General features: G+C 40.6%; 1 protein-coding gene across 1 annotated transcript in view; it reads left to right on the top strand.

The window, feature by feature from the left end:
• Positions 1-1,213: 1,213 nt before the first annotated feature.
• The window catches only part of nrn1la (neuritin 1-like a), a 72,105-nt gene continuing 46,206 nt past the window's right edge, over positions 1,214-27,112 (top strand). The window contains exon 1 of the mRNA XM_051383344.1: positions 1,214-1,464. Within this exon, the coding sequence (XP_051239304.1) occupies positions 1,233-1,464 (232 nt within the window). The 5' untranslated portion in view covers positions 1,214-1,232. The remainder of the gene's footprint in view (positions 1,465-27,112) is intronic.

The raw sequence follows: 27,112 nt of genomic DNA, 5'->3' as shown, positions 1-27,112 counted from the left end.
ATGACAGGCCTGTATGTGGTGCTGTGACGCCGCCACACCAATACACTAAAACCGGAAGAGAAGCCATGGAGCATGCGCTGTTTACAAACAAGTAGTCCGCCATTGTTGTTGTTGTTATGACGCGTCTAGCAGCGGCGGCTGAGGTTAAAGGCTAGAGAGGCGGGGCTAATACGTCATCGTTTCGGAAATAATCGGTTTCGCTGTCCAGACGACTCCGGGCAATCCGGTGTTTTTAGATTTTCCCACTCTGGGACCCATTTCCAAAAAATACCGTTTTCACATCCCGAAGACGTCGTATCTGTCTGGACGCGAGGCCGATGCAAGAGTATTTATCCGGATTCGAGAAAAACGTATTTGTGAGGACAGGCGCTTAGTGTCCTGACTGAGTTCATTCACTGTTTGCACTTTGACTGAGGAGGTTCCCTTTGTTTACTGTTTCTATGATATTCCAAATGTTTTACTTTGTCATTGTATGTTGTACATCTAATTTCTTTAGTTAATTTTGACATTTTGATATTTACTGAAAATATCCTGACAGTAGAACATGAGACAGATAATCTGTGAAACAATCAGGTTCCTCTGGCTCCTCCTAGTGCTCCTAATGGGATTTTTAAGAAAACAACCAATCAGAGCCCAGAAAGATAGTTGATTGTTGAGAACAATAGCAAATACCAAAGTTTTGGGTTGGAGACTTGAAGATTGATTTTTGAGACCTGGAATGAGACTCAAGAGTCAGCTATCTTTCTTGGCTCTGATTGGTTGTTTTCATTCAGGTGTGACGCATGCCATTAGGAGCACTAATGAGTTATTATCTGTCTCATGTTCTACTGTCAGGATATAGTGGAAGTTATTTTCATAAAAGTTACCTACTGCAGCTTTAATGTGTCTGTATATTTTCTTTTAATTGTAGAAATGAAACCACTCAACTGCACACCGTTTGACAGAGACAATAAATGCTTTCAAATGGACCCTGCTGGTTTGTCTTTTTAAGCATATTGTTTGTAGGCTATATATATATATTGGTTCCTGTCTGGGTAGGATTTTAAATGTAGGAATTCACTTCTAGGAGGGTCTGAATACCTCGAAATCCTCCCTGCTTCCATCCTTCCATCCACAAGAGACCTGGCTTCACGTGGTGCAGCTCATCTGGGACTCTGCGAGCTCTGGCCTCTCCTCCTCCTCCTCCTCCTCCTCGGCACGGACGCGCCCTCCCCTTCAGCGGAGCACTGTGGATGCTCTCACACTGGAGTACAGAGCTGCACCGAGGACAGGAGGGAGACACACTGACCAGCGCCGAGGAGCGGGACGGTTGTGGGCTGCCTTTTCTATTTGGAAGAACAACTTGGGAATTCCGGTGCGAGGCTGAAACTTCTTCGGGAAAAGGAAGGACGACTTGTCGGGTCAGCATGGCATCTCTGATGAACTCTGCGTGCCTCCTCTTTTTGCCTGTTGCTCTGCTGCTGAGTAAGTACCCAAAACATTTGAGTGATTCTGTGGAACTCGTATTTCTGACTTATTCTGCGGTGGTAAGAATTTTCTATTTGGAGAAGTTTTGGAGTCCTTGCGCGTAACCGGGTGATGCAGATCTGGACTGAAGTGCTTTAAAATGACTGATCTGTATGTATTGAGACAGACGTCTCTGCGCACCTCGAAGTTAGAGGGTCCCGTAGCTTCCCACCTTCATCCCCAGCATCCCGCGGAACACGTGCCGCTGCTGCAGGAGCGATCCGATCAGGGATCCGATCATAAAAACCAAAGATAGCTCAAAGGTTGTGGGTGCAGCAGGCTCAGTGTATCTGCTCCCAAAGTTGGACGCGGGATCATTACGCAAACTGCCGTCGTGATTTTCATTGAGTGTGATCTGGCTGCATCTTTCCAGCTGTGCTCCACGCGACAAACAGCTGCTGGTGAACAGCTGGAGTGGAATATAAGATAATTTCCCCACAGCCCTTTAATGCCTCAGCTCAGTCAGGTTACTTACACATGATATAATAGTGCAGCAATGGTAGATTCATTCATGTTAAATGGGCACATGATGGGAAGCCTTTATGTCAAACTGATATTAGAGGCTCCTCTTGTGCTCCCACCTTGCAGGTTAACTGAATGCAATGAAATGATTAAGTGAAGTGAGAGCTATTTCATATTGCACCCCCATGAAGTTGGAGCAACACAACTCACAAGAGACAGAATTTAAAACATGATCAGAATCATTGCTGCAGAGATTGAGATATCCTGATCTTTAGTCGCTAGAATGGGTGAAATCCTACATTTCCCATCATGCAACTTGACAGCACCTTTCATTAAACTGTCCTTGTCCGGCAAATGCCAACATCTTTCAAACTCCATCCCCACAGTCTGTAGTAACAAAGACTTTATTTTAAATCAGTAGTCTCTCTAAACTCAAGCCGAGGTGACCGGTTACATCGCTATGACATCATCGGGTTATTTTTTTTCAGACTCTGGAAAGGTCCCTCCAGAGTATTACACAATAGTCCTCTCAGGCAACATAGTACTCTTTATAACGAGTATGTCAAACTTTATGTGTAAAACTGGCGGAGTGGCCCTTTAAATGAGCAAGAACCCTCAATTACATCGGCATTTAGTTTAAATGAAACCACGTCTAATCCACTTTAAAGTATGTGTTAAAAATCATCATCTTCATTGATCATCATCCCATGCTGCTGCTCATGTCAGAGCAATGAAGAGGGGGTTGGATGAGGGGTCCCATGGGAGTGTGACACCGTGGGGGGAAGAAAGATAAAAAGTCCCACCGATGGAGATAAATGATGAATGAATCGCATCTGTCCCCCTCCTCCGCTCAGCAGTCTCTGGGGACTCTGTTCAGCACCGCATCTGAACCTGATCAGGAAACGCTCCTCTGCTGCTGCTGCTGCGTCTGTCTGTCTGTCTGTCTGTCATCTCCCCCATTCACTCAGTCTGTCCCTCAGCTGACACATCATGTTACTGACACACACAGAATAGGCTCCTTCATGTATTAATACAGGCTGATATTTTTACATGAAACTCTTACTTTGCTCCCATCAAACTGTGTGTGTGTGTGTGTGTGTGTGTGTGTGTGTGTGTGTGTGTGTGTGTGTGTGTGTGTGTGTTGCATCTTGTCACCTTTGACTCAAACTGTCATCAGTTACACATACTTATCTGAAGATCAAACACGTTTTAGTAAGAAAAGCATCCCTCAACGCTTCAAATGCACTGACAGACAACCAATAAAATTGGCTAAGATGAATAATAGCCTATAATTAGTATTTCTTTGTCATATTTACTGACAGTATTTATAGCTGCTTTTGATCACTACGGAGCTTTACAGCACAGAGCTCCTCTTCCTGTGTCATACAGGAGTACACCCATGTAGTAAGTCTTTCCAGTGTATCTCGTGGGTCTATACTCCGTCTCGAGGTAGGACTTTCACAATATTTATTCTGCAGATGTTTCAATTTTTTTTCTTCTAAAAGTTCCTCAAAGGAAAAAGGAAGTGGTTTGATGCAGAATCGTGAGAAAACTTAATCTGCTCAATATGTGCACAAATGCATGTAGGCACTCCAAAGTACAAAAATCACATAGAAGCTCGGAGGAGCAGCTGTGCAGGATTTCATCGTGTTTCAGGTTATCCCTCTTCCCCAGCTGCATCGAGAGGGTTGTGCTGACGTCTCTCTAGAAAAAAGGGAAAAGAAGGAAATTATACACTGATTGCACCACATCCAAAAAGCTGTAAATACAAACAATGTTTGTTTTTTCGTAGCATAGTAGAAAAGCTCAGGTGTAAATAGTAAAATGAATGATGGCTGAACTCAATTTAGCAGTTTGATGTTCACCTGTGCTTGTAGACATTAGACACTTTATGTCTCAGAGACTGGCAGCATTAGAAACAAGGGAAATATGACAAGGTATCCGTATAAAGGCATTTGGATAAGGTATGTGAACAGTGACAGTGCAAACAGTGCAGTATAACAAGGTAGTGCACAAGAGACATGAGCACAGAAGTAGTGTCCCCTATCTGTATAGAATACATTAAAGGCATGTGCATGACAGGTAAACTGTAACAGTGTCAGAGCACTTGGAGTAGCTAAATGCTGATTCCAAAATGTTAACATGTTCACAGCATCGACATATATGGACATTGCATCTCCACTTCCTTCCACTGTCTGATAATGGAGCCAAAATATCCCAGATACGGCCACTGCAATCTTTGGCCCTTCAGAGCCAGAGTCTGTGCAGGAGTGATCGGTGGTGGTGCCGTGGTATCGAATGTATTTGACTTGTATTGTATTGTACTTTGATTTGTTTAGTTTGGCCCAAGTCCCATCTGCTAACATGGAGACACTGGGCAAGATGACCTATACTGCAACCAGCCACCAGGGGGCAATCAAGATTTTTTTGGCTTCACTTTTGAAGAGTCATGGTGTATCTTCATATATGTCGATGGTTCACAGTGATAATGCTACTGTGTTTAGCATGCGTAATATTTACCATGTGTTAGCATGCTAACATTAGCACTAAACACAAAACTAAAGTATAAAAACGACAATTGACTTAGTTTAGCATGTTAGCAGTAACTGCATTGAGTCTCCACTGGTTCCCTAGCGTTGTTACACTCTGATCTGATTAAACAAACAAGACTAGAGCGGACAGAGCCAGACTAGCTGTTTCCAGTCTTTATTAAGTGTAAACCTATCGTGACATCACTGATTGGTTTGTGGAGTACCGTTTTGAAGCCTTAAGGTTGGGGTTATGGTTACAGTTTGTTGGAGCCAGCGGCGGTGTCATCCTGCGAGTGGAGCTGCTCTCATTGGCTGCACAGTTTCAACTCGTCAGTAGTAGGAAACAATGGCAGCTCGTCACACATGATCTCGTATTACAGATAAACAGTACACTAAAATATGTTTCTTTATCTTTAACAGAGCTTAAGCACAGGTCTTTTTGCTACCAATGGAGCTCCCCCTGCTGACCATTAGGAAGAATGCAGATTTAAGACACTTCTATGTTGGCTTCACGTCTCAGACCTGAAAGCTCTGTCCACTACTTACATACTGTCAGTGGTCTTTAAGCTATGCTAAGCTAAGCTAAGTAGTTACTGGCTCCGGCTACATATTTACTGCACATGCATCCAATTTTGATCATATTCTCAGCGAGAAAGTGATAAATATGTGTTTCCCAAGATGTCAAACCGTTCCTTTAACATGAGCTCAAAGTCCTTGTAATGAAAATATTACATTTGTTGTTAGAACACAGACCATGTCTGTCTTCCTCATCTCTCCAACTATGTATCAGTTATCTCTTTGTCTCCTCTGTCTCTGCTCAAAAAGCTGCAAGTATCAAGACCCGAGACATGGAGAGGTTTCCCCTGGGTGCAGGTCTCCACTCTGCGTCATCAACGGCCCGATAATCACATTAAAAGCAGTCCATAGGCGAGAGGGAGATTATATTTGGCTTTTAATTGTTCTCCTCAGGAAACACTTCCTAACCTCCCTCTCTCTCGAAGTTCCCTCTTGGTCAACCGCTGCTATTTCGAGGTGTTTTTTGCCTAAACTGCGGCACAGACTCATGAAGTGGAAGATTCCTCATTAAAATTGGTATAAAAGTCTTGAGGAAAACGGCCCTTGCTTCCCCTCCTCCTTCCTCCTTTCTTTCCTCCCTATCACAAAGATCACAGTCTCTAGCGCTCAACGCACACACCTTAGACACACACGCACAGCTGTGTCCACCACACTGCACACTTTTTCTATCTGCTTCTTCCTCTCCTTTTTCCTCCTCCTTTCCTTCCCTCACTTCCAGCAAACCTCATTTCCTCGTTTCTCTTACTTCTCATGTCTCTGCAGTCATTTTCTATCTCCATGCCATCGCTCCTCTTCCTTTTTTGTTTTAAACTTGCTCCATCTCTCATGTCTCTGCTTCTTTCATCATCTCTTCCTACTCTTTTTTTTCACCCTTCTCCGTCCTCCCTTCGTCCTTTTCATCAGGGATTCACAAATATTGATGAATTAGATAGCAAGAATCCCACGTCACATGTTTCAAATCAAAGCAGAGCCGCTTTATTTCCAGGGTTTTTAATCTTTTAGAACGCTCTTAAGAGTTCTCATGGGGTAAGATATATCTCATAGGCCGCACAGTTTGACTGATACAGGAAACATCTCAGCAATGATTACTTTGCACCAAAGATGGAGTAGAAATAAGAAGGCTGTACAACCATTTGGGCAAATATTTACTCCTCTCATTCACTTCATTGTATGGATGAGTTCAGTTCAGTTTCGGCATCAAATCAAGGTTTCAGTGATGAGAGGGATAAGTGGTGGCATGGTTTTGTTAGACCGAAGACAAGTCTGAGCTTTTAATGCTGTTATGTCTCAGTAAAGAAGACGTCTTGAAAGTGATGAAGAGATTTTAACCTCATCAATCACCCAGCAGCAGTGTGATCGACATACTGGCACCATTACAATTGATACTGAAATAGCTTTTTGAAACAGTTTTGAACTCAGATCACCATGGAGACTGATTTTACAAAACCAACCACTACTGCACATGTCATCTCCCCTTTACATCAGTTCAGCCCGATCAATCCTAAAGCTGAACGTGAGCGCACTGAATCATCAGGATCACTCACCAAATCAGTAGCTTTTTGCTTTGGAGTTCTGATCACTGGGGACTGAAAGCCCCACTGTCAGCTCACATGCCATATACAGTATGTTAATTCCTGGTTTAAACCTCACTAAAAGACCTCAGAAACAACCATAATGCAATAACTCTGGTGCAGGAAGTTGGTGAGCTGTTAACCATATAAACACACAAACTGAACTGAAGACTGCTGAAACAATCCAGACACAATGCTGATACTGAACGTTTGATCCCAACATTTTTAAAGTAACTTCTTTCAACATTATCTGTGCATTAAAACTCTATAGCATATTCATTATGGTTCTTATTTTTTTGGCCACATAGGGGCAGCAGAAACAAGCTGTAGTACACATCCAGGTGTCATGGAGCAACGATATCACTTATTTAGAGTCGTGTTTATGTCCACCTGATTATATCACTCACTTGTAGCTCTGGGTTTGGTCTCCACCAACTCCTGAGGAAAATGTCTTCTGCTGCCAAGTGCTTACTCACATCACAACATAAAGTGACTTTTCTGCCCTTTCTGCTGAAAACAGCTGCCTCACTATAAAGATCTGTGAAGGTTCGAGGTAATTTGTAACACAAGGACGTACAAAGAAATGCAAGGTGTAATTCCTTCACACTACTTCTGCAGTACATCTTTTGAATTTGCAGCAGCAACAAGATAGACGGATAGAAACCGTGTCCATCCACTATGAATGCGTTTAAGCACCAAACACAATCCCATGTAAACACCTAAAATATCGATTATAGCTGCTTTAATATTTTCAATAAAAATCAAACCCCATTTGTGATACGATTTATGGTTGACATTTTTTCAGCAACAGCGATTAATTGTATTGACATTCAGTAATTCATTCTCTATAGTTTTTATTGGTAAGGGCAGAGTCTGCCATTCTGGATTCAATCAGCAAAGTTATTCATAATTTCCACCTCTTCTTTTATCTAATTTCCCAATCTTGTTTCCATGTTTTATGTTTACTGTTTTTAACCCCCCCCCCATATGCTTCTTCCTGTTCACACATTCTACCTCTTAGGAAGCCTTCCTTCCCTCTATCTCTCCCTGTATGTGTTGTAGTCTTCAGCACCACTTTCTAGCCATTAACCAACACGCAGACACGTGTGGTTAGGAAAGTAACACATACAGACACAGACTTAATGGATAGACAGAAAGATAAGTGAACATGCACACACACTCTTAAATCTTTCACAGGCACTTAAACCGTCCAAGGACACACTTACACCAACATACACACTCAGCACATATACAGTACAACATCATACGTACACATGTAAAACACACACATTAGTGTCCTCAATTATTTTTTCCGTATCTGCACCTTCTCCTTGATCTCCTCGAGCGGGGTTGTTATTGTAGGAAAGGGTGACAATTTGTAGAAAGATCTGGATTAAGACAATTTAAACAAGCTTTTTGTGCGTGCACGGGTATCAGGGTTTCTCTAACAAATACTAAGTAATGAAGTACCAGCAGAGCATGACTCTCCTCTCCTTATCCCCAAACTACACTGAGTCTGAATATTCATATACACACACACACACACACACACACACATACATATACAGTTTAAAGACGCTGTATCACATGCACCCACACATATACTGTATGAAGGAGTCACTGTCCTCTATTGTAATCAGTGTAACTGAATTCATCTGCTGTTCTCACTGTGTGTACGTGTGTGTGTGTGTGTGTGTGTGTGTGTGTGTGTGTGTGTGTGTGTGTGTATCGGCTGTACCAAAACTATGTGTCATTTGCATACTATAAGGTAGGTGTGTGACATTAATTCTCCAGAAACCCTCTTCTTTACACACACACACACACACCCGCACACACACACACACACACACACACACACACACACACACACACACACACACACACACACAACTTTTATCCGCAGTGTGTACGGAGGCATATAGGAAGGTTATTGGCAAATAGGAGAGCACTGGGTATCCAAGGTCAGTGGAGCTCTTGTCTTTTAGTCTGCCTTCCCGCACACGCTGTCTCTCTCTCTCTCACTCACACACACACACACACACACACACACACACACACACACACACACACACACAAAATACACAATTCTATAGGGAAGGAGCACAGAGAGCATTAGCTTTCAGTCTGAAAGAAGCAAGAGAAATAGAAAAAAGTGAAAAAAAATGCAATGCAGTTTACAGGAACACAAAACAAGAGAGAAGTAAGAGAAGTTATATGGAGGTGAGTGAGAGAGGCAGAGGGCAAGTGGAGAGAGAGAGGACGGAGAGAATAAGATGGAGAGGAGGAGGAGGAGGAGGAGGAGGAGAGAGGAATAGAGACGCAGAGAGAGATCAGGACCTGTATTTATCAGGCCTGTCAGAAAAAGGCAAACCATCATGGATCACTGACCAAAGACTCCAGACAATTCAATTTAATAAGAACTGAAACCAACAAGAGATCCTGCAGAAGCTCTCCAACTTTGGAAACTTTGAATAAAACCCACCAGGGAGAAACAGAGAGACAGAAATGGCTAAGGAGAAACAGAGAACACAGAAAACGTGCAGTTCTGTGAAGGACAATGAACCTGTTTCCCACACAGGTTCCCAGGGCCCAAGACTTCTTTGAGTACATTAGCAGTGTAAACAGAGACGAGAGGCCACGAAGAAACTAATGATGTCGTCATTAGTCAAAATGTAATCAGGCATCCCTCTGAATGGGCCGAAAATGTGATCAAGCCTGTTAGTGTAATGAATGGCCAGATTATGTAGCATCTTCAGATTGATAATGTTCTCATCTTATCCCTGATGGGCAGAGCATTACCCAGCAGCATGTGAGCAGGAGCAGACTGGTTGGCCGCTGCACTTCACTAATGTACTTTATGTACAGTGTTTATTATGCCGGTGTGGTTTTAAAGCTGCAATAATTGATTCTTTTTTGTCCACTTGGGGGCAACACAAGCAGCTGTAAACATAACACTGACATGTTATAAACAGTCTGTTATGGCTAATGTGTTAGCAAACTGGCGCCTATATAACCATCCAGCAGACACAGCAACATTAGAATTCATTTGGAGTCGTGGTTCTGGCTGTTTGACAAATGTAAGTTCAATCTTTACGCTCCTCCTTGCTCAGTTTTAGTCTCTACTAACTTCTGTGGTAAATATTTTGTTCTTCAGCTGCTTAACACTCTAATACCTTCAGCGCCGTTGAAAAAATGACGAAAAATGCTAAAATGACATGTAGCTGAGGAGAACTGAAGAGTCAAGTGATGAATCTCTGTGGGTTCATCACTGCAAGGGTCGCCTTTCATTATATACATAGTCATTTGATCCACTGTTAATGTGAAAAATGGATTAATGCAGCTTTAATGCTCTTACTACAATACTATTACTAATAATGCTTAGTAAATGTTCCCTGGGTTGTATTACTTATCACGGACAAGTAACCAGTATGTTTAAGTTACACACTGCTCTGCTCATGAGGTAGAATGGAGTCGGTCGCTAATCCTGATGCTGTGCCATCGGTGTGTGTGTGTGTGTGTGTGTGTGTGTGTGTATGTGTGTGATGTGATAGGTACTTTCTGATGAGCCGTTACATCGTGTATGAATGGGTGAATGTGACTTTTATTGTAAAGCGCTTTGTGTGGTTGGAAGACTAGATAGGCGCTATAAAGTGCAGTCCATTTACCATTTCCATTTCCATGGTCAAATGCAAGTGTTATAAAGAATATATATATTATAAAGACAAGCTTTTAGTCTCTAGACTGAAAGGCTGCTTTCTAGCAAATGTTCCCAATGTCCATACTACCATACAGTGCAATGTATCACAAAAACTGAGAAGAAATATAAACCGAGCTGATAATCAGAATAATAACATATACTGCTGTACAGACAACATTCAAACATGCTTTATTTTTAAATACTTAGATAATGGATACTAGTGTGCAGAATCTCTTATTTAAATATAATTTTTTTTTAGGTTTAGTATTCACTTCATTTAAACATGTCATTTTGCCTTGATTTAAGACAAATAAAATGTTTTTTTTGCTTTCTATTCAAAAGTGAGATCAGAAGATTAGCAACAAAGCTGGAAGCAGCTGTTACAGTTAGCCTGACTCCGTCCAAAATTAAAAAATTATGTGCAAACAAATAAGAAATAATGTGTGATTGTAATGACAGATTGCTTGTATCTTCAGGCTTTCTGGCTTTATGCTAAGCTAGGCTAATCACTGCTGGAAAAAAATAAATAACTATATTCCCCAAAACACTGAACTATCCTGTTAAGATGCCTCACAGTGGGGTTCCTGGTAACTCACCAGGGGCATTGACAGTCACTAGAAGCATATTCATGACTGTTTGTAAAAGTGTCTGCGTGGTATCTGTTGGTGGGTTGGTGATGAAAGCTGCCACCACATACATCACCTCCCTCCAGATCAGCCAATAGTGAAATTGAATTGCAATAGCTTCTTAAACCAATATAGTGAGGTCAATATGCATATTTATATCACAATTTGTAGAAATCAAATACTTTGTACTAAAATGTCAAAATTTGGACTTGAATCAATCAATAATACTACTAAATACCCATATACATTTTCAGCTGAAGAAAGTGGTTTGGTGCTTTAGTTACTCTTTAAAAAGATCATTCATATTAATGATTTTCATTCAGCAACTGTGCACTTTATGTGAGCAGTTTAGTTCAATTAAAGTACTTTTCTTGTTTTTGTTTGTCTGCATCCTGCCACAGACGAGGGAGGAAGATATAAATGTGCACAACCTGCGAGGATGTGAAGTGACACAAGCATTAAAAAAAGATGTGCATGCCTCTGTGGATGAGCATATATGCAGGCCTGCACATGCCTCTGTGTACCCCGTGTGGCTGTGTGTGCTTGCATGGATGAACGCCTGTGTGTCTGTGGGATTTTGGTGAAGGTGAAGTGGACAGAGTCCAGGTTGGTGGCTGCAGGGCCAAGGGCTTTCAAGGTTAGAGAAGAAAGAAAGAACACATTAACCGCAGACTCCTTCAGAAGCCAGACAGTTGAGATAAACCAGACAGTCAAAGGAATGTGAAAAGCAAGCCAACATGAAAATCAAACTAAAGTCATCAAAGATGTGAAGGTTGAGGGAGACACATTTGTCTATCTGTCTGAGTTGTTTACAGCAGTCAACCTAGACTGACGCGTAGACACATATAGTTGTTTTGGATGACAGGAACTTAACAATTTTTGACCTTTCCATAACCTAAACTTTTAAGAACTTGTGAGGCTTTGGCGCCTAGTTCTTTGCCTTTGTATTTCATATACAAAAACGCTTTAGAAAAATATACACCAAGAGAGAAGTCTGGTCCTTGATTTCAGTTTCTTCATCTTCTACCTGCACCTTTTAAACATCCTCCTCGGTTTTCTAAAACCGTTGCAATATCCTCTGATACACATTTTAATGTCCTCATCAGGTCTCATCATTCCATCATGGACTTTCCATTGTTCTCACTCATTTGCAAAATAACAGTCACTGTATTGATGTGTGTTTGTTGTGACGTGGAACATTTGCACAGGAAATTAATTTGCGTCTTTTAGAAATACAGGTTAGGGTAAGGTAGGTTAGAGTGCGACTCGGGACACATATTTCTGTCCAAACCTGAACCTGTATATATATATGTATACGAAGAATGGATCTGGGAGGATGTTGAGCAATTTCAGATGTCTTCAAACAGATGTGATCTGAGCCACACAACCTCCTCCCCACCATTGAGACCTGGAAACACACAAGAGAGAAAACTCAAGCACAACATTCACACATGCAGGAGAAAGGAAACAAAGACACAGAGACAAGATGAGACTCAGTCTCCCAGAGGATAAAAATAAAGACCAAAAACATCTGGAATGTGGCACCAAGGGAGAAAGAAAGAGAGAGAGAGGTCCCAGAAAGACTGATGGTCCAGCACAGAGAAGCCTAGAAGAAACTATGGAGAGAGAGAGAGAGAGAGAGAGAGTAGTAGTGGCTTAAACCAGTGCTTCATTCTCTCTCTAGTATTCAACCATTTGAATACAGCTCAGCCTTCCAAGTGTGTAGGAGAAACTATGATGCTGAAAAAACAAGTGAAAAACACAAAAGGCCCTATCTAGATCCAGTGGTTTGTCTTTTCTGGGCTATTGTAGAAACATGGTGGTTCAACATGGTGGACGTAAGATAGATAAAAAAGAACTCATTCAGTGATTTTAGGCTAATGAACACGATAATGAAACATATTTCATTCCTGCCAAAAGGTTTTCATATTGTTAAACACTGGACCTTTAAAAGCTGAATGACTTCACTGACTGACTACTCCATTGAAATGAATTGCTTTCTAGATGGAATATTTCTGCTGGTGTGACCAAGCCCTTACAATGATTACACATCAAAGAAAAGAGAGTGTGTGTGTGTGTGTGTGTGTGTGAAAAGTGTGAATGAGCTGAAAGCACACACACAGACTGCACTGGGATTTTCAGTTTCCTATAAACAAGAACCTGTGCCATCACAGTAACTTAAAAGATGCTATAATCACATAAACAGCCTACACACAGTCACATTATGTTAGGGTAATAGATGCTCTCTGAAACCTTGGCATGGTCAGCAGAGTCTAAAGAAACCTGCTGACCAGGCAGAGCAGCAATGCAAGAGTCACTACAGACGTTCATACAGTACAAACATACTCAGAAACACACACACACACGGCTGTAAATACACAGAGATGCAAATGTGAAGATAAAGGGGCACAGCCACAGGTTCACTCCTAATAACTCGGTGCTCTGAAATGTAAATGCGGATGAAAATTAACACATTTATCAACACATCCCCAGGTTATCACAACAGACCTAATTATTGACTGCGAGCTGAGCCACAGAATTTAAAAGGATCTGCTAACATTCTTGTGCAATGATTAATACACACATATACATTAGGTTCTTTATGGAAACATAACAACACACAACACATTCAGCCCCTGGGACAGGAAGTAGGGGGTTCAGATTTCCATAGTGTGTACATTAGAGCTGTTTTTTTTCCTCTCCAGAGAAAGGTAGCTTCCTGTTTGTGTGTGTGTGTGTGTGTGTGGGGGGGGCGGATAGAGGTGAAGCTTCAGACCCAAGGAGTCAGCTACAAAGGGAACCTCTTTCATCTTGAAGGATTTGAATTTCACTTCATTTTAATGGCAGCAAATCTCAAACTGTGATGTTCTTGGCTTACTAATACGAGAAAGATAAACATCCATCATAAATCCTCACTGATACACACACTGTTCAAACACATCAACCTGAGCTACTGTCCTCTGAGAGATGAATTATGGAATAATACAACGGACTCTTTTCATTAAATTAATTCATTTACTTTAATTTATTATTATTTCTATTATTATTTATTTATGTTTCTATTTTTCCCTCTCCTCCTCCCTGCATATTTCTCTCACACTGTAAACATGAATACACATCACACTATTGTACCTGCACAGGAACACACACAAATATCTATAGGTAGTTCTCCCTCTAACAAAAACTACTATAAATCTGTACCAAATTCCAATCATCACTTGGTTTTTACATCTGTTTATCATCTGTATATTTTAACTGGTCTAATTTGTCAACTCTTTTTTGTACAAAATAAAATAAAAAGACAAAAAGCAAAATAAAACTCACACAAATCAACGTGTAGAGATGAAGACTATGGTCTGAAGGAGGAGAATCACCGCAGGGATGAACAGTGCAGCTCGTTTCAGTCAGCAGGGGGCTGTTGTTACTCCTGTGTTTGTTGCCATGTAAACCGAAGTGGGGCTCGCAAGCCAACTTAAGGTTAAATTTGGCCCGCCAGATATTTCTAGCAGGAAAAAAATAATAACATAATTTTTCTAAATCCGAGCACAACGCAGGAAGTCAGTCAGTGAATGGAACTTGAGGTCCTAGTACCATTGTGCATTTAACAATTAATACAGTAGGTGTTTTTGACTCGTGGCCCAACATTAAGTTTTACTTTGGTAAGATGCTTGGACACCTTGCTTTTGCTTGTTGTTGTTTTCCTTCCACCATTATGTTTGTTCCTTCAGCCAGACCTGCAACAAGTTCTACCTTTTGTGAAATGTATTTTTTTTTTTCATTTTTTGTTGACGCCATGCCAGACAGGCTTTGATCAATATTTTTGGCTATAGTTTGTTGATGGTGTTGGATTATTGATAAGTACTTCCAATATTTTGTTCCTCATGTGGAACAATGGCAGCAAATGCAAACAGTTTTAAGCATAATTCCACAAAAAATACACACATTGTGTCAATAAAAACTGAATATGATCAATTCTATAAAGTTGTATTGTACAGGGGTTTGTCTCAATAACTTCTATCGTATAGGAATTAAAATGTTTATATACATTATATACCAAATTTGTTCAATTAAGACACAATGTGTTAAATACAGATTTTGTTTGAGAGCTGTATTTGATTATGATAAGATTTGCAGTAATAATAATGAAAAATGAGCTGATGTCAGTCAGAATCCTGTATTGTAAAGATATTGTAGTCTTCACTGGCTGTTGACAAATCAAGATTAATGTCAGCGGAATTCAAAGCTGAATGATGAATTCAGACACAGAAAGTTGTGCTTGCTTCCCTCCCTTTTAACCAACATAATATGGTAAAAGGTCATTATTCCTCTGGGTTTGATACTCCCAGCAGCTGTTAACTCGTGTGATGGGCAGCAAACACTGAGGCCGTGGTAGGTATTTTAAAAGGAATTGCTGGTCAAAGAACCGGCTTACGTTTGGCAACAGGAGAGCAACGAGAACAGGCAAACAAGTCCCATGGGGCAAGACAGGTAGGACAGGAAGAGGCAGTTGGTCAAAGCACAGGCAGCAGATTATGGACAGATTTCCACCACAAAGAGAGAATACAGGTAGAGGCTGTTGTAGTTTGAATGGCGTACAGCAACCTTGAGAGGAAAGTAATAAATGCAGAGGATTGGGGAAAGAAAGAATGTAAGGTAGAATTCAATGAATGACTGTTATTTTCACCCTGAACCATACAGATTTACAAACAAAAGGACAATATAAGTTATATCGGGTACTCAAAGTCCACAAAAATACATGTTGACAAAAGCATAGGTGTAAATATTAACATTAATGATAGCTGCATTCCAGTGGTGGAGGAAGTACTCAGATCCTTTACTTAAGTGTACATACTAATACCACACTGGAAAATACTCTGGTACAAGTAAACGTCCTGCATTGATTGCTTGACTGACTGTTACTTAGGTAAAAGTTATTAGGTATAATCAGGAAGATGTACTTAGTATTAAAAGTAGAAATATGTCCCCTGTGACTGTTACTCTACTAATATATCATCAGATTATCATGACCATGCAGCATTTTACAGATATAGTTGGTTGAGGTGGAGCTGCCACTAATGATTATTTTCTTTATGGTTTCATCTGCTGATTATTTTCTCCATTAATTGATTGTTTGTTTTGTAGAAATTCCTTAAATAGTGAGAAATGCCTTCACAATTACCCAGAGCCCGAAGTGACACCTACACAGTGCTCGTCAACCAACAGTCCAAAATAATTAGAATGATGAAGAATAATAACTGAAATAATTTAAAGGCAAAGCAGCACATCCTCACTTTGGCACCATAAGACATTTTGTTGTGAAAATGACGAAATGATGATCAAATAGTTCAATTCAATCTCTGTTAATCAATTCCTTTTATTAATCGACTAATTGTTTCAGTTGTAATTGTACTCTATGTACTGTTTGATAATTTCATTTATAAGAGAACATATTTTATAAGCTCTTAATTGGTTTTGTGTGAAGAAATTATCTAAAAAGTAACTAGTAACTGAATCTGTCAGATAACTGTAGTGGAGTAAAAAGTACAATATACAAATTAGTATATATGTATAGTATATATAAATGAATCACTGTTACTGGACTGGGACACTTGAATAGAAGGGAGCCATGGTTTATGTTATTAGTGACAGTAAATGTCTCATTCACTGCTGCCGATATAATAGACACATAACAGTTTACTGTATGTGACACTCTGTCATTTTGCCTTCTAAGTATAAATCCTGAAGGGTGTTTTAACATGTGAAGCACTTTGTTTTACATTTGCTTGTATGAAAAGGGTTATACAAATAAAGTTTGACTGATTCTGAACTGATTGGAACTGACACAAATGACGTCAAAGTGATGTCATCTTGGAACACCTCATCTGCTGATAATTCAAATCGCAAACTGAAACTTGTTTAAAGCTCTGTTAATGAGAGACTGTAGGTTTACACACTGAGAGCTGAAGCTGTGTGTGTGTTCCTGTGTCTCCATGGATCTTTACACACAAACAGATTGCGTGTGTGTGTGTGTTTGCTTGTGTGCGTTCTCCCCTGTGTGTTGCGAGTCTGGGGAGTGAGGTGCTAACAGTGATAAGTTACAGCAACAGCTTCAGGTGCTGGAGTCAATAAAAGCTCATTAACTCAACAAGGGGGTCAGTGGCTCCGTCCACCGCAATATACCTCCCACTTTGTCTTCTTCACAGGGGAGAGCGGTGTGTGTGAGAGTGACTGCGTTTTTCTATGCGTATGCATGCATGTGTGATCTGCTGGATCAATGGGACTACATGGTTCATTTCCTCTGACTTTAGAAAGAGACAGAGGGAGGAAGTTGAGGTTGGAGAATGGGAGGAAACTAATGAAAGAGAACAATAACATGATCAATAATAACTGATTATTATAGCATTTGTCATAATTATTCACGCAACTGCTTAACAGGAACATTTAAAATTCAATTGACGAATTCAAATGAAAATAAATAGGAAAATCATTGTAAAAGACAAAATCAAATCAATCATAACATATTATTAATTAAGGGGACTCAAATGCAACTGTAAAAAGACAAGTCTTTAATATGTCATTATCATGACTTGCCTAGCATCACAAGGCTAATTCACAAATGCAGATTAAATGTAAATTAGTCTGAAACCTCTCTGGTCATTTTCTGTTTCCAAGGGGTGCATACCAAAATGCAACTGGATGCAACTGGCTAGACATCCAACCAATCACAGTAATGAAACATGAAGAGCATAGTTGGCTAGTTAAACCTAGGTAATCCTGTCAGAAGTACAGCAAACAAATCTTTCTTATTAACAAAAGCTTTAAGTTTGAAATTCTTTTAGAGAAAATTAACAGTTCAGTTTAGCAGATTCAACAGAAACAGTTCCACATTAATGGCAGCCATCTTGGTTGTTTATGAAAGTGCCTCAACAGCCAATAAGGTCCCATTCCTCTATGCAGTCATCCCCTGCCCCTTATCTCAAGCAAGTTTCAGATCTCTACATTGGTTTTCATACTGCTGTAGTGATTCGAATGACTGGAACCAGTTCATTCACTTGTGGGCGGAACCATGCAAAAGTGGTAGTTTTAAATTATTTAACAAAACTTCAAATACCATTTTCACCACCTTCTTATTTCCTGAAGAGTTGTGATTTTTTTGAGGTAGATGGTTAATCCCAGAGCAGCATCATATTACAGAGATACAGTATTATCTTGATGACTGTCTTGCTGATCCGTAGTGGCGTGCTCAGCACTGGTCTGCTCTGGTGTGTGCCGTACTCTGCTGTGCTGCCATGTGCAGCGGGTTGCTTTCTGTCTCTGCTGTGATGCGCTGTGCTATGCCGACTTGTGTTTGGTCTGGAGAGGTTGTAACTTGTGACTCATCTGGAGATGTTAACTTACGCCTCAGGGAGAACTTCATTAATTCATCTGAGATCACTCACTCTCTCACTCTCTGTAGCTTTGCTCTTGCTCCTCCATCTCTTTCATTCTCCCTGGTTTCTTCTCAATCGCTTTCTGTTCTTGTTTTCCATTGTCACTCAGTTTCTCATTTCTTCTTCCCTTTGTCTACGTGCTTGTCCTTGTGTCCTTGTGTCCCGTGTCTGTGCTGCAATTCCCTTTCTCTCTTTTTCTCCCTCTCTTCCTTTACATGTCCAGGTCTCAACCGCTGCTTTATTGCTTTACATAACACAGGCTAACTAAACTGTTTTTTACACATTAATCTTTCATTACAGCTCTGTTGAGCTCTGCTTAACAAGCTTTTAGGCTGAATAATGCACCGACTGGTGGCCAGCGTCTTCTGCTGCAAGTCCAGAACATCAGTTGTGTGTGTGTGTGTGTGTGTGTGTGTGTGTGTGTGTGTGTGTGTGTGTGTGTGTGTGTGTGATCAGATTCACATTCTCGTAAGTCAGATTCATTTCCTAAGCAGAGTGGTAGTCACTCCATTGGCCCATCTGCTGCTGGCATTGCTGTGGACAGCTCTGTGCCCCTGGAGGGAGGTTACAGGATTAAGTGCCTTGCCTAAGGGCACACCAGTAGGACACATGGGCAATTAAGTACTTGAAAACGACTGAAATCAACTGAAATTGTTAATTCGACATGTGGCACTGTGAACCGTTTTGTCTCACCTGTTCAGGCATTATAACTTTAAATAATCAAGTGAAAGGCTGAGGGTTAATGTGGCTCCTCATCAGTGGACCAAAAACCTAGCGTTGTGATCTATATTCTGTGAAATTAGGAACCAGCATCTGTTTCCGCAAACATGTTAACCTATTGAAAGTCAATGCGCAGTGCCTCATGGGAAAAGGTCAAAAGGGTGTGTGTTGGCTGTAATGACTCTGAGGATTAGTAAGGGCACAGGTCTGAGCAGGGGGAGGCAAGCCTGGATATAGTCAGTAAATGTTTAACTAATTGATCCTTCAAAAAAATTCTTGTCACCAGTGTGACAAATACAGCCTCCAATTAACACCCACGATTAATACTCAAGTTGTTAAGAATAGTAATTAAATAGCACTACACGATGATTAGACGGCTTCAAATAGACCCTGTAATCGGTATGGGTTGATACTGCTTCTGGCAATGGGTGATTGGATACATAAATCCTGATCGGAGCACCCATAGTGGATACAAACAGCTGAAACAAGTTAGGATCAGGAGCTTAAACGTTTGAAGGGGAGCTCACATCCTTGTGGAGGTATTCCAGGTGTATCCAACTGGAAGAAAACCTTGGGACAGAACCAGAATGTGGTAGAGAGCTGGGGAGAGGCACACCTGGGCCTCCTTAATCAGACTGGATAAAGGGGGATTTATACTTGTGTGATAGGGGTTACACTGCAGCTACACCATGGCTACTACACGGCCACTGTAGTAGGTAGTGAAGACACCATTAAGACAGTTGAAGAAGACTTTCTCCCGCTCTCTATTACAGTGAATAGAAGAAACTTAAAGATCCCCTCCACTCAAAAATGTGTTTTTTATTATATGTCCCCTAAAATGTCAGACATTGAAGTTACTGGCCTGCATCTGTGCAACCTTTGTTACAAGAGATCTTGTTTCACATTCCTCTGCTAAATGAGGAGATGTCTGTGCACTTCCCTAAACCGACTAAAATCAGAGATTCAAATGTACCCTGGGAAAGCTAGATTTGGTACGTAAGCAATTTGAAAACCAACCGCTGTGTAGTAAAGGCCACCGGCAAAGAAACCTGAAACCTAGAGCGCAGAGCTAGCTTATTTATGCTAGTTAGCACTAGCATGGTGGACGATTTGACAGCAAAACATGATAGCATGTACAGTTTCTGGATGTAAACCGGACCCTGGAGCTTCCTTCCACTATCTACCACATCATAACAATGTGACAATGTGTTGCAGATTGTAAAAGATATTACATGTTTCCATGCACCATAAACAAATAAAAGATGCTAACTACACATTCTGATGCCGATTTTGGTCCCAAACGGGGCATTCATAGATCCAGAATTTCTCAATGAGGCAGCCCTTATTCAGAGTGTTTTTTAACTTTTTATGTGGGAAAGCCATGTTAAATAAGATATGAATCATAGGAGAGTTTTGAAATGCTTAAGAACTTGTCTCTAGTGGAACTTTAAACATGGCGAATAGTCTCCTACTCAGTGGAGACAAACCGAGATGGACATTACCTGGATGTAACTCCAGCTGTAGCTCTGTGTCGCTCTGAATCACAAAGTAAATGAAAGAATGCAATCACATGTACAGTTGGGAATATAATTAAAGCAGGACATGGCCTAATCACGTACGATCCAGCAGTATTGTTAACCCTTTGTGTCAAGCACAAACCCAGCTGAAGTGATGATAGACGGATGGATGGATGGACAGACGTTGCCTGAGCAACAAACACATCAAGATAAAAAACAGCTACTAGATGCTCTGTCATGTTTGCTGTTTGAACATTATGAAACAGATTCATGCTCCAATATTTTTTTTGAAAATTATTCAGCAACAGAAGATCATCATACTCTCTTTTATTGTGAAAAGCCACTCTGCCTTGCTGTCACATAAACTAAATCAGCTCTGTGTGGTGATAGATGAAGCTCCCCTAGTGTAGTCTGGAGTGCTATTTGTGCCATTTCAGTGCTCTCTGATTGGCTGTTAGATAACGTTGTGTATTCTTGCAAACAACACCTCATAATGCTCCATGTGCAAACTGTGATAATTATTTGTAGAGCACGGCCACATTTGCATAAGGTTTGGATAGAATCGGAAATGGCCACAGACAGCGGATTAGAGAGAAGGTAATTATCTTGGTTTGGCATGAAGGAATAAATACAAAAATACGACTAAACTGAAGTGATTCTGCTCACAGGCAGTTTGTGTCTTGCCAAATCAACTTCCCAGAAGTCAAGTCAGTCACAGCAGGGCAGCCAGTACAACAGTTTTAAATTTCAACCAATGTTTTTGTAAGCATTTAAGTTTCTCCTGATTTTCTTTTTCTACATTACCATGAGGAAGAAAGTTTATTGCTCAGCAGGTTGCAGTCAAACACCCACGGAGCTGACAGTCAAGACAACTGAAAACAGCTGGATTGAGTTGGAGAGAAAGTTCACTCTAATTTATTTTTAATTACATGGCAGCTGGGTCCAAACTGACCAAGGACAGAGGACATGCAAATGAGGGTTGTGAAGTCCAAACAGTCTGAAAAGTGTGAAGGTGGAGACGCCAATGCACCAGTGAAATTGTATTCAGTCCAGAATGTTTTTGCTTATAAGCTTCAAACATCATCTATATTCCATGATGAAATGTACTTTTGCCAAAAAACAGCTGACACTTTTATGTGATTTTGGAAGAAAACTTCTTATGGCTCCCCTCTCTCGTCTCCTGCGGCCAGGTGCGTTTGTTTTATTGTCAGGCCCTGTCCTGATGCGCGGAGGGGCTGGTGGGAGCAAGTCTGCTGAATAAAACACTGGCGCTGATGTTAAAAGCTCCCTGCCAAAATGATTAGATCCTCTACCTCCTGAGGTGTAACAGTCACTGAGGTGTGTGTGTGTGTGTGTGTGTGTGTGTGTGTGTGTGTGTGTGTGTGTGTGTGTGTGTGTGTGTGTGTGTGTGTGCGTATGGTAAGGGACACATTCAGCTTTTAAACGCCTGGAGGACCTCCAACCACTTTGTGCACACATACACACACTTTTTGAAAGGTGAACAGGTATTCCTCATCCAACGTCATTTGTTCAAAGGCCTTTTTAATCACCCCGCCGGTGCTCTGAGGAGACTGAAAGTGAGGCAAGACAGTGTGTGTTGTAACCACTTACAATGTGTGTGTGTGTGTGTGTGTGTGTGTGTGTGTGTGTGTGTGTGTGTGTGTGTGTGTGTGAGACATACCAGCAGGGAAATCACCAAGAACAATCATGGCCACACATCGCTGCCTTCTTTGTTTTACAGGAGAGACTGACAGATATTTACCACAGCAGAACGACTTTGTCTCTGTCTCATTTTCTGTATCTTTCCGTCCATCTCCATCTCTCTTGTTGCTCTCTCTGTCTCCTTCATTTCTTTATCTACTCTCTCTCTGTCTTCCTGTACCTTTCTCCCCCCTCACAGTCCAATGACTGCATTTTTCCTCCCCACTGTCTCTCTCTTCTTCTTTCTCCTTCTCAAGGTGTCCTCCCCACTTCTTCTTCGTTGCCGCCACTACTACCACCCCGTCCTCTTTCCTCATCAACCTCTTTCTCACTCCCAACTTTCCCCAGAGCCTCCTCTAACTTTCCTCCCATTTTTCTCTTAAAATTCTTCCCAACTTCCTCCCTTTCTCTTTCTGTTTCTCAGATAAGTGCATCAGTCGCTCCGACTCAGAGGATAGCTGCTGTTAGATCGTCTTGTGTGAGAGTGAGGTTGTACCCATCAGAGTTGGTCTCTGGAGGAATTCACTTACACATGTGCTGCGGCTGTTCAGACTGAGTCTTATACATATTCATCAACGTAACTCGGCATATTTCCAAAAATGCAGAAAGTCTGATGTGCACCCGTCCAACTTTATTTGGCTGTTACGTGCCACTCGGTGTGATGAAATAATGCAGAGCAGCACTGGAGATTAAGTTTAGGTGGGTTTTATAAATCTCCACTAAAAGTTTGATTTGTGGAACACTATTACGAATCTATTGCTATTTCAGGTGGAGCTAAATCTTCAATAATACAGTGACTCACTGTTTAATATAACAACAGTAACAACATGCCAACAATGTATTACAGTTTCTGTCAACAAATACAAACTAAGCGACAAAGAGAAAGAATATTGGACAATGAATAATTGAAAAATAACACATCATAGCTCCTGGTTAGTTAAACAGTATCCTCACCACCCCAAAATATCTCTTTTTTAGAAGTTGATGTAGCCACCTGTTAACAAGCTGCATTTCGTGTTTCAGTAACACCGCCTCAGCCAGTAATGTAAGGTACCGTAACCAGAGAAGAAAGAAGAAAAAAAAAGATTTATGGATTAAATTCTACAATCCCACTGAAAATAAAGAGAATAATAAGCAACAATACAACAACTCAGACAAACCTCGGAAACATAGAGACCAGTACCTGTTAAAAGGTAAGCCAACATTGGTAACATTATCAAGGTAATGTTACTTTCAGTTGTCCATGCTTGGTGTTTATGAGGCTGTCCTTAGGAATGAGTACAAAACTGATGAAAAATAAATTGTGATTAAAATGAACGTTGTTTGGTGCACGAAGGAAGTCCTGGTTGGCATTCATTCAGTTAAAATATAAAAACAACCTTAAATCTAGCAACTGTAAGTAAAAATGTGGCTTAAAAGTCTATAAAAAGCAAATATCTGACAGCTCCTGGCAGACAACGACGCTGACACATGCACAAAGGGGATATGAAATGCACCATTACCTGAGTAAAATTACAGATTTCTGAGTTTGAACATTGTCACAACTCAACAAGTATATAACACAGGTCTAGTGTATAGACATTATAATATATACATTTTATGCAGAAATGTTACATATCATAGCTCAAAAGTAATCTCCCCCTTCTACCTCATTAAAACCTCCAGACTCTCTGAACATGCAAATGTTGTTCATTTCTTTTCCTGTTGGACACAAGATGTCTCCTACTTCACTGTAAAGTCCATTCTCAGTGGATGTGCACTGGTGGATTCAAGTTTCTACATCACACTGTACAAGTTGCATACTGGACCAGGACTGACTTCCTAACTATTTGTGATAGCACAAATCATGCTGGTAGGCCCCGCCCCTTAAAATCAGATGTTCAATGAGCACAGAGAAACTTTCCACTTTCAGCAGATGAATGTGAAAACATCCTTCTAGTCTGCACAGACAGCATTCTGCACTGTGAAGATCAAAACATTCGACTGTACGAAACAGGAGAAAAGTATTTGTGAGTGGAGGGGGACTTTAAGGAATATCACTGCTTTAATGTTTATCTGATGTTTTAGCTGCTGGTCTGAAACGAAACCCAGACAATGAGCAGCTGTAGCCTCAGAATACTGAGAAGACTAGGAATTAAAACTAGAAACTAGACTACAGTGTCTTTAATTTTTAAAGTCTAAAACTAACAATAATCTGATAATAATAATAATAATAATAATAATAATAATAATAATAATAATAATAGTAAAAAAAAAAAAAATAATAATAATAACTCAAATGTATATATTGTACATTTTCATCTAGTAAAACAAAATCAAAATGAGCTGCCAAAAGTAACACTGCTCTCAGGGTGATCATTTGCTTCTTAATGACTAACTGAAGGTCATAGTTAATTGAGTAACATCTGTGCACTGTGTGTATGTTAGTTGTGAAAATGGTTGAATGACAAGTCTCTGTTGGATTACAAACTATACCAGAACTGTATATTTAACCAGCCAAATTTATGAGTACCCTTTAAACACATTTTGAGAATTAATCTTTTCCACTAGTCATCTTATTGGTTGGTTATCTGCCAGAGTAGCTGACTGAGACAGTCACCGTGCCAAAATCCACCAGTATCTATCGGCTGGTGCTCATTTCAGGCTTCCTCTGATCTGTCCAACTTTGTTAGCAGCGGTGCCGGCCTGTCTGGGCTTCAACCCACCTTAATCACAGTCTCAATGTTTGTTTGTCAGTGGGAAATATAGGTTTGGCAGTCAGTCAGTGTAATTGGCTATGCACCAGCAACTTAAAGCCAGGACAAAGCCTTATTATGCAGCTTTTACTCTGTAAATCCCACACCAAATTGGGATTTACAGTGATAGTTAGGCAGACATACAGTACAGGATGTTGTTGTGAATGAGTGAATAAATAAGAGTGTGCACATTAATTAAAGAAGGAATGAAACAATATGTATTAGTTAAGAAATAATTCAACATATTAACATTTTTTGAATGAACAAAAGATAAGGGAATCATGGAGCAATGCTGTGGTAGAGGCTTTTCCTCCAACCTCTTGCTCCAGCAGTTTACACTCACTTATTGATCCGAATGCCACAGACATATACTGTATCACCTGGTGGAGACACAGTATACCCATCAGCAACACGCAGTCACTGAACACTACAGCACTGCGCTGCAGTAATTTCACCTGTCTTTTGACGGGGATCCTAACAGCATCTTGTTCTCTGGAACAGAGAGGATGGACCCGACCTCGGTGCGGCAGATTTGCTTGGTGAAGTGAGAGAAGTAAAAGCAGAGAGTTGGAAGATGTTGCAGTTCTAATGCAGCACAGTGCAGTGGTAATGGCTCAGAGACCAGGAGCGCTGCATTCGTAAATGCAGCAATTTCAACTTTTCTGTGTGAAAGAGACCAGAAACCCTTGTCTGTGATGTCATCAAGAGACACTTTGTGAAGCTGCTCCATTAAAAAATAATGACTTTGTGGACTTAGTATGGAGGACTTCTTTGAACATAATGAATGAATAAACAGCTAGGTAGGTTTGCAGATAGCCACATCGAGGCATGTGTTGTCTTACTTTCATAGCACTTAGCATTTAGTTAGCACAAATTAAGGGAATCACATTTCACAAAGATAGTTAGCATGGCTTTGTCTTTTTGTTGTTGTTTTGGTTATTTTCAGCTGGTCACAGACTATTATTATGGACATTTGTATGTACATTTGATCAAATTCAGAGAAATTTAAAACAATGAATTTATTTATTTTGATAGCAAATGGGTAGAAAAGGCTTTGCTCTTTGAGGAAGCTCTCAAAGAATCACAACAGATCCCCCCTTAAAGGACCAGAGTGTAGAATATAGTGGTATCTAACTGAAACCCTTTGATTCAACCAATCAAGAAAAAGAAAAGAAACTGCAGTGGCCATGAAACTTGCAAAAAACACTAAAGGGCCTTTCTAGAGCCAGAGTTTGGTTTGTCTGTTCTGGCCTACTGTAGAAACATGGCGTCACTTGCAGTATCTACTGGGTGTGACCAGTTCAAATAAAAAGGAAAGAAAAAAAGCAAACCGTAAGCCTGCATAATTGTGTGTAGGAGAAATGTGTTTTTACTGCTTTCCTGAGATTTATATTGCGATCCTTATTGAGAGACCTGGCTCTTGTATTGGGTACCATTGCGCTAATAAAAGCGTGACTGAAGTGCAAGTATAGTGTTACAGACAAGTCTTGTAATTACAACACAATTTCTGAATGTACCAACGTGTTTTTGGCCCTTGTCTTTAGCGAGAGCCTCTGGCAGTTCAGGATGTAGTCAAGGCAACAATTAGAACAATTAACAAACCTCACCTCATAGTTTTCCTGTCTGTAATAGTGGAGACAGATGTGCAGTGACAACAATATACCACACTACAACTACAGTTTGTCAGTGTGACTGATTTCCTCCACAACTGCAAACCACCTACAGCTCTGCCAAACCAACAATATAAGCTAGACAGAAGCTCCTGCAGTCGAGGTACAAACTTGGAATGTTGATTGAAGTAAAGAAATGCATTCATTGATTGGGACTGACAACTATATGGAAAGGAAATGACAAAATGTGTTTTACATATTATGGCAGAGTGGAGTGAGATGAGTCCTCTCGTTCAGCAGGCTGGCAGTCTCCTGTGATGGCTGTGAATAACACCTATTTTACACAACAAGCAGCAAACAGTAGCAAAGCCGACTGTCGGTTCATTGCCAGTGGAGAACAGCTGAGTGGACCGGAAAGGGAAGGGGACAA

The sequence above is a fragment of the Dicentrarchus labrax genome, unplaced genomic scaffold (assembly GCF_905237075.1).
Source record: "Dicentrarchus labrax unplaced genomic scaffold, dlabrax2021, whole genome shotgun sequence".
Taxonomy (NCBI): Eukaryota; Metazoa; Chordata; class Actinopteri; family Moronidae; genus Dicentrarchus; species Dicentrarchus labrax.
Note: the sequence above shows the minus strand (reverse complement) of the source record. Positions and strands in the feature narration are given on the sequence as shown.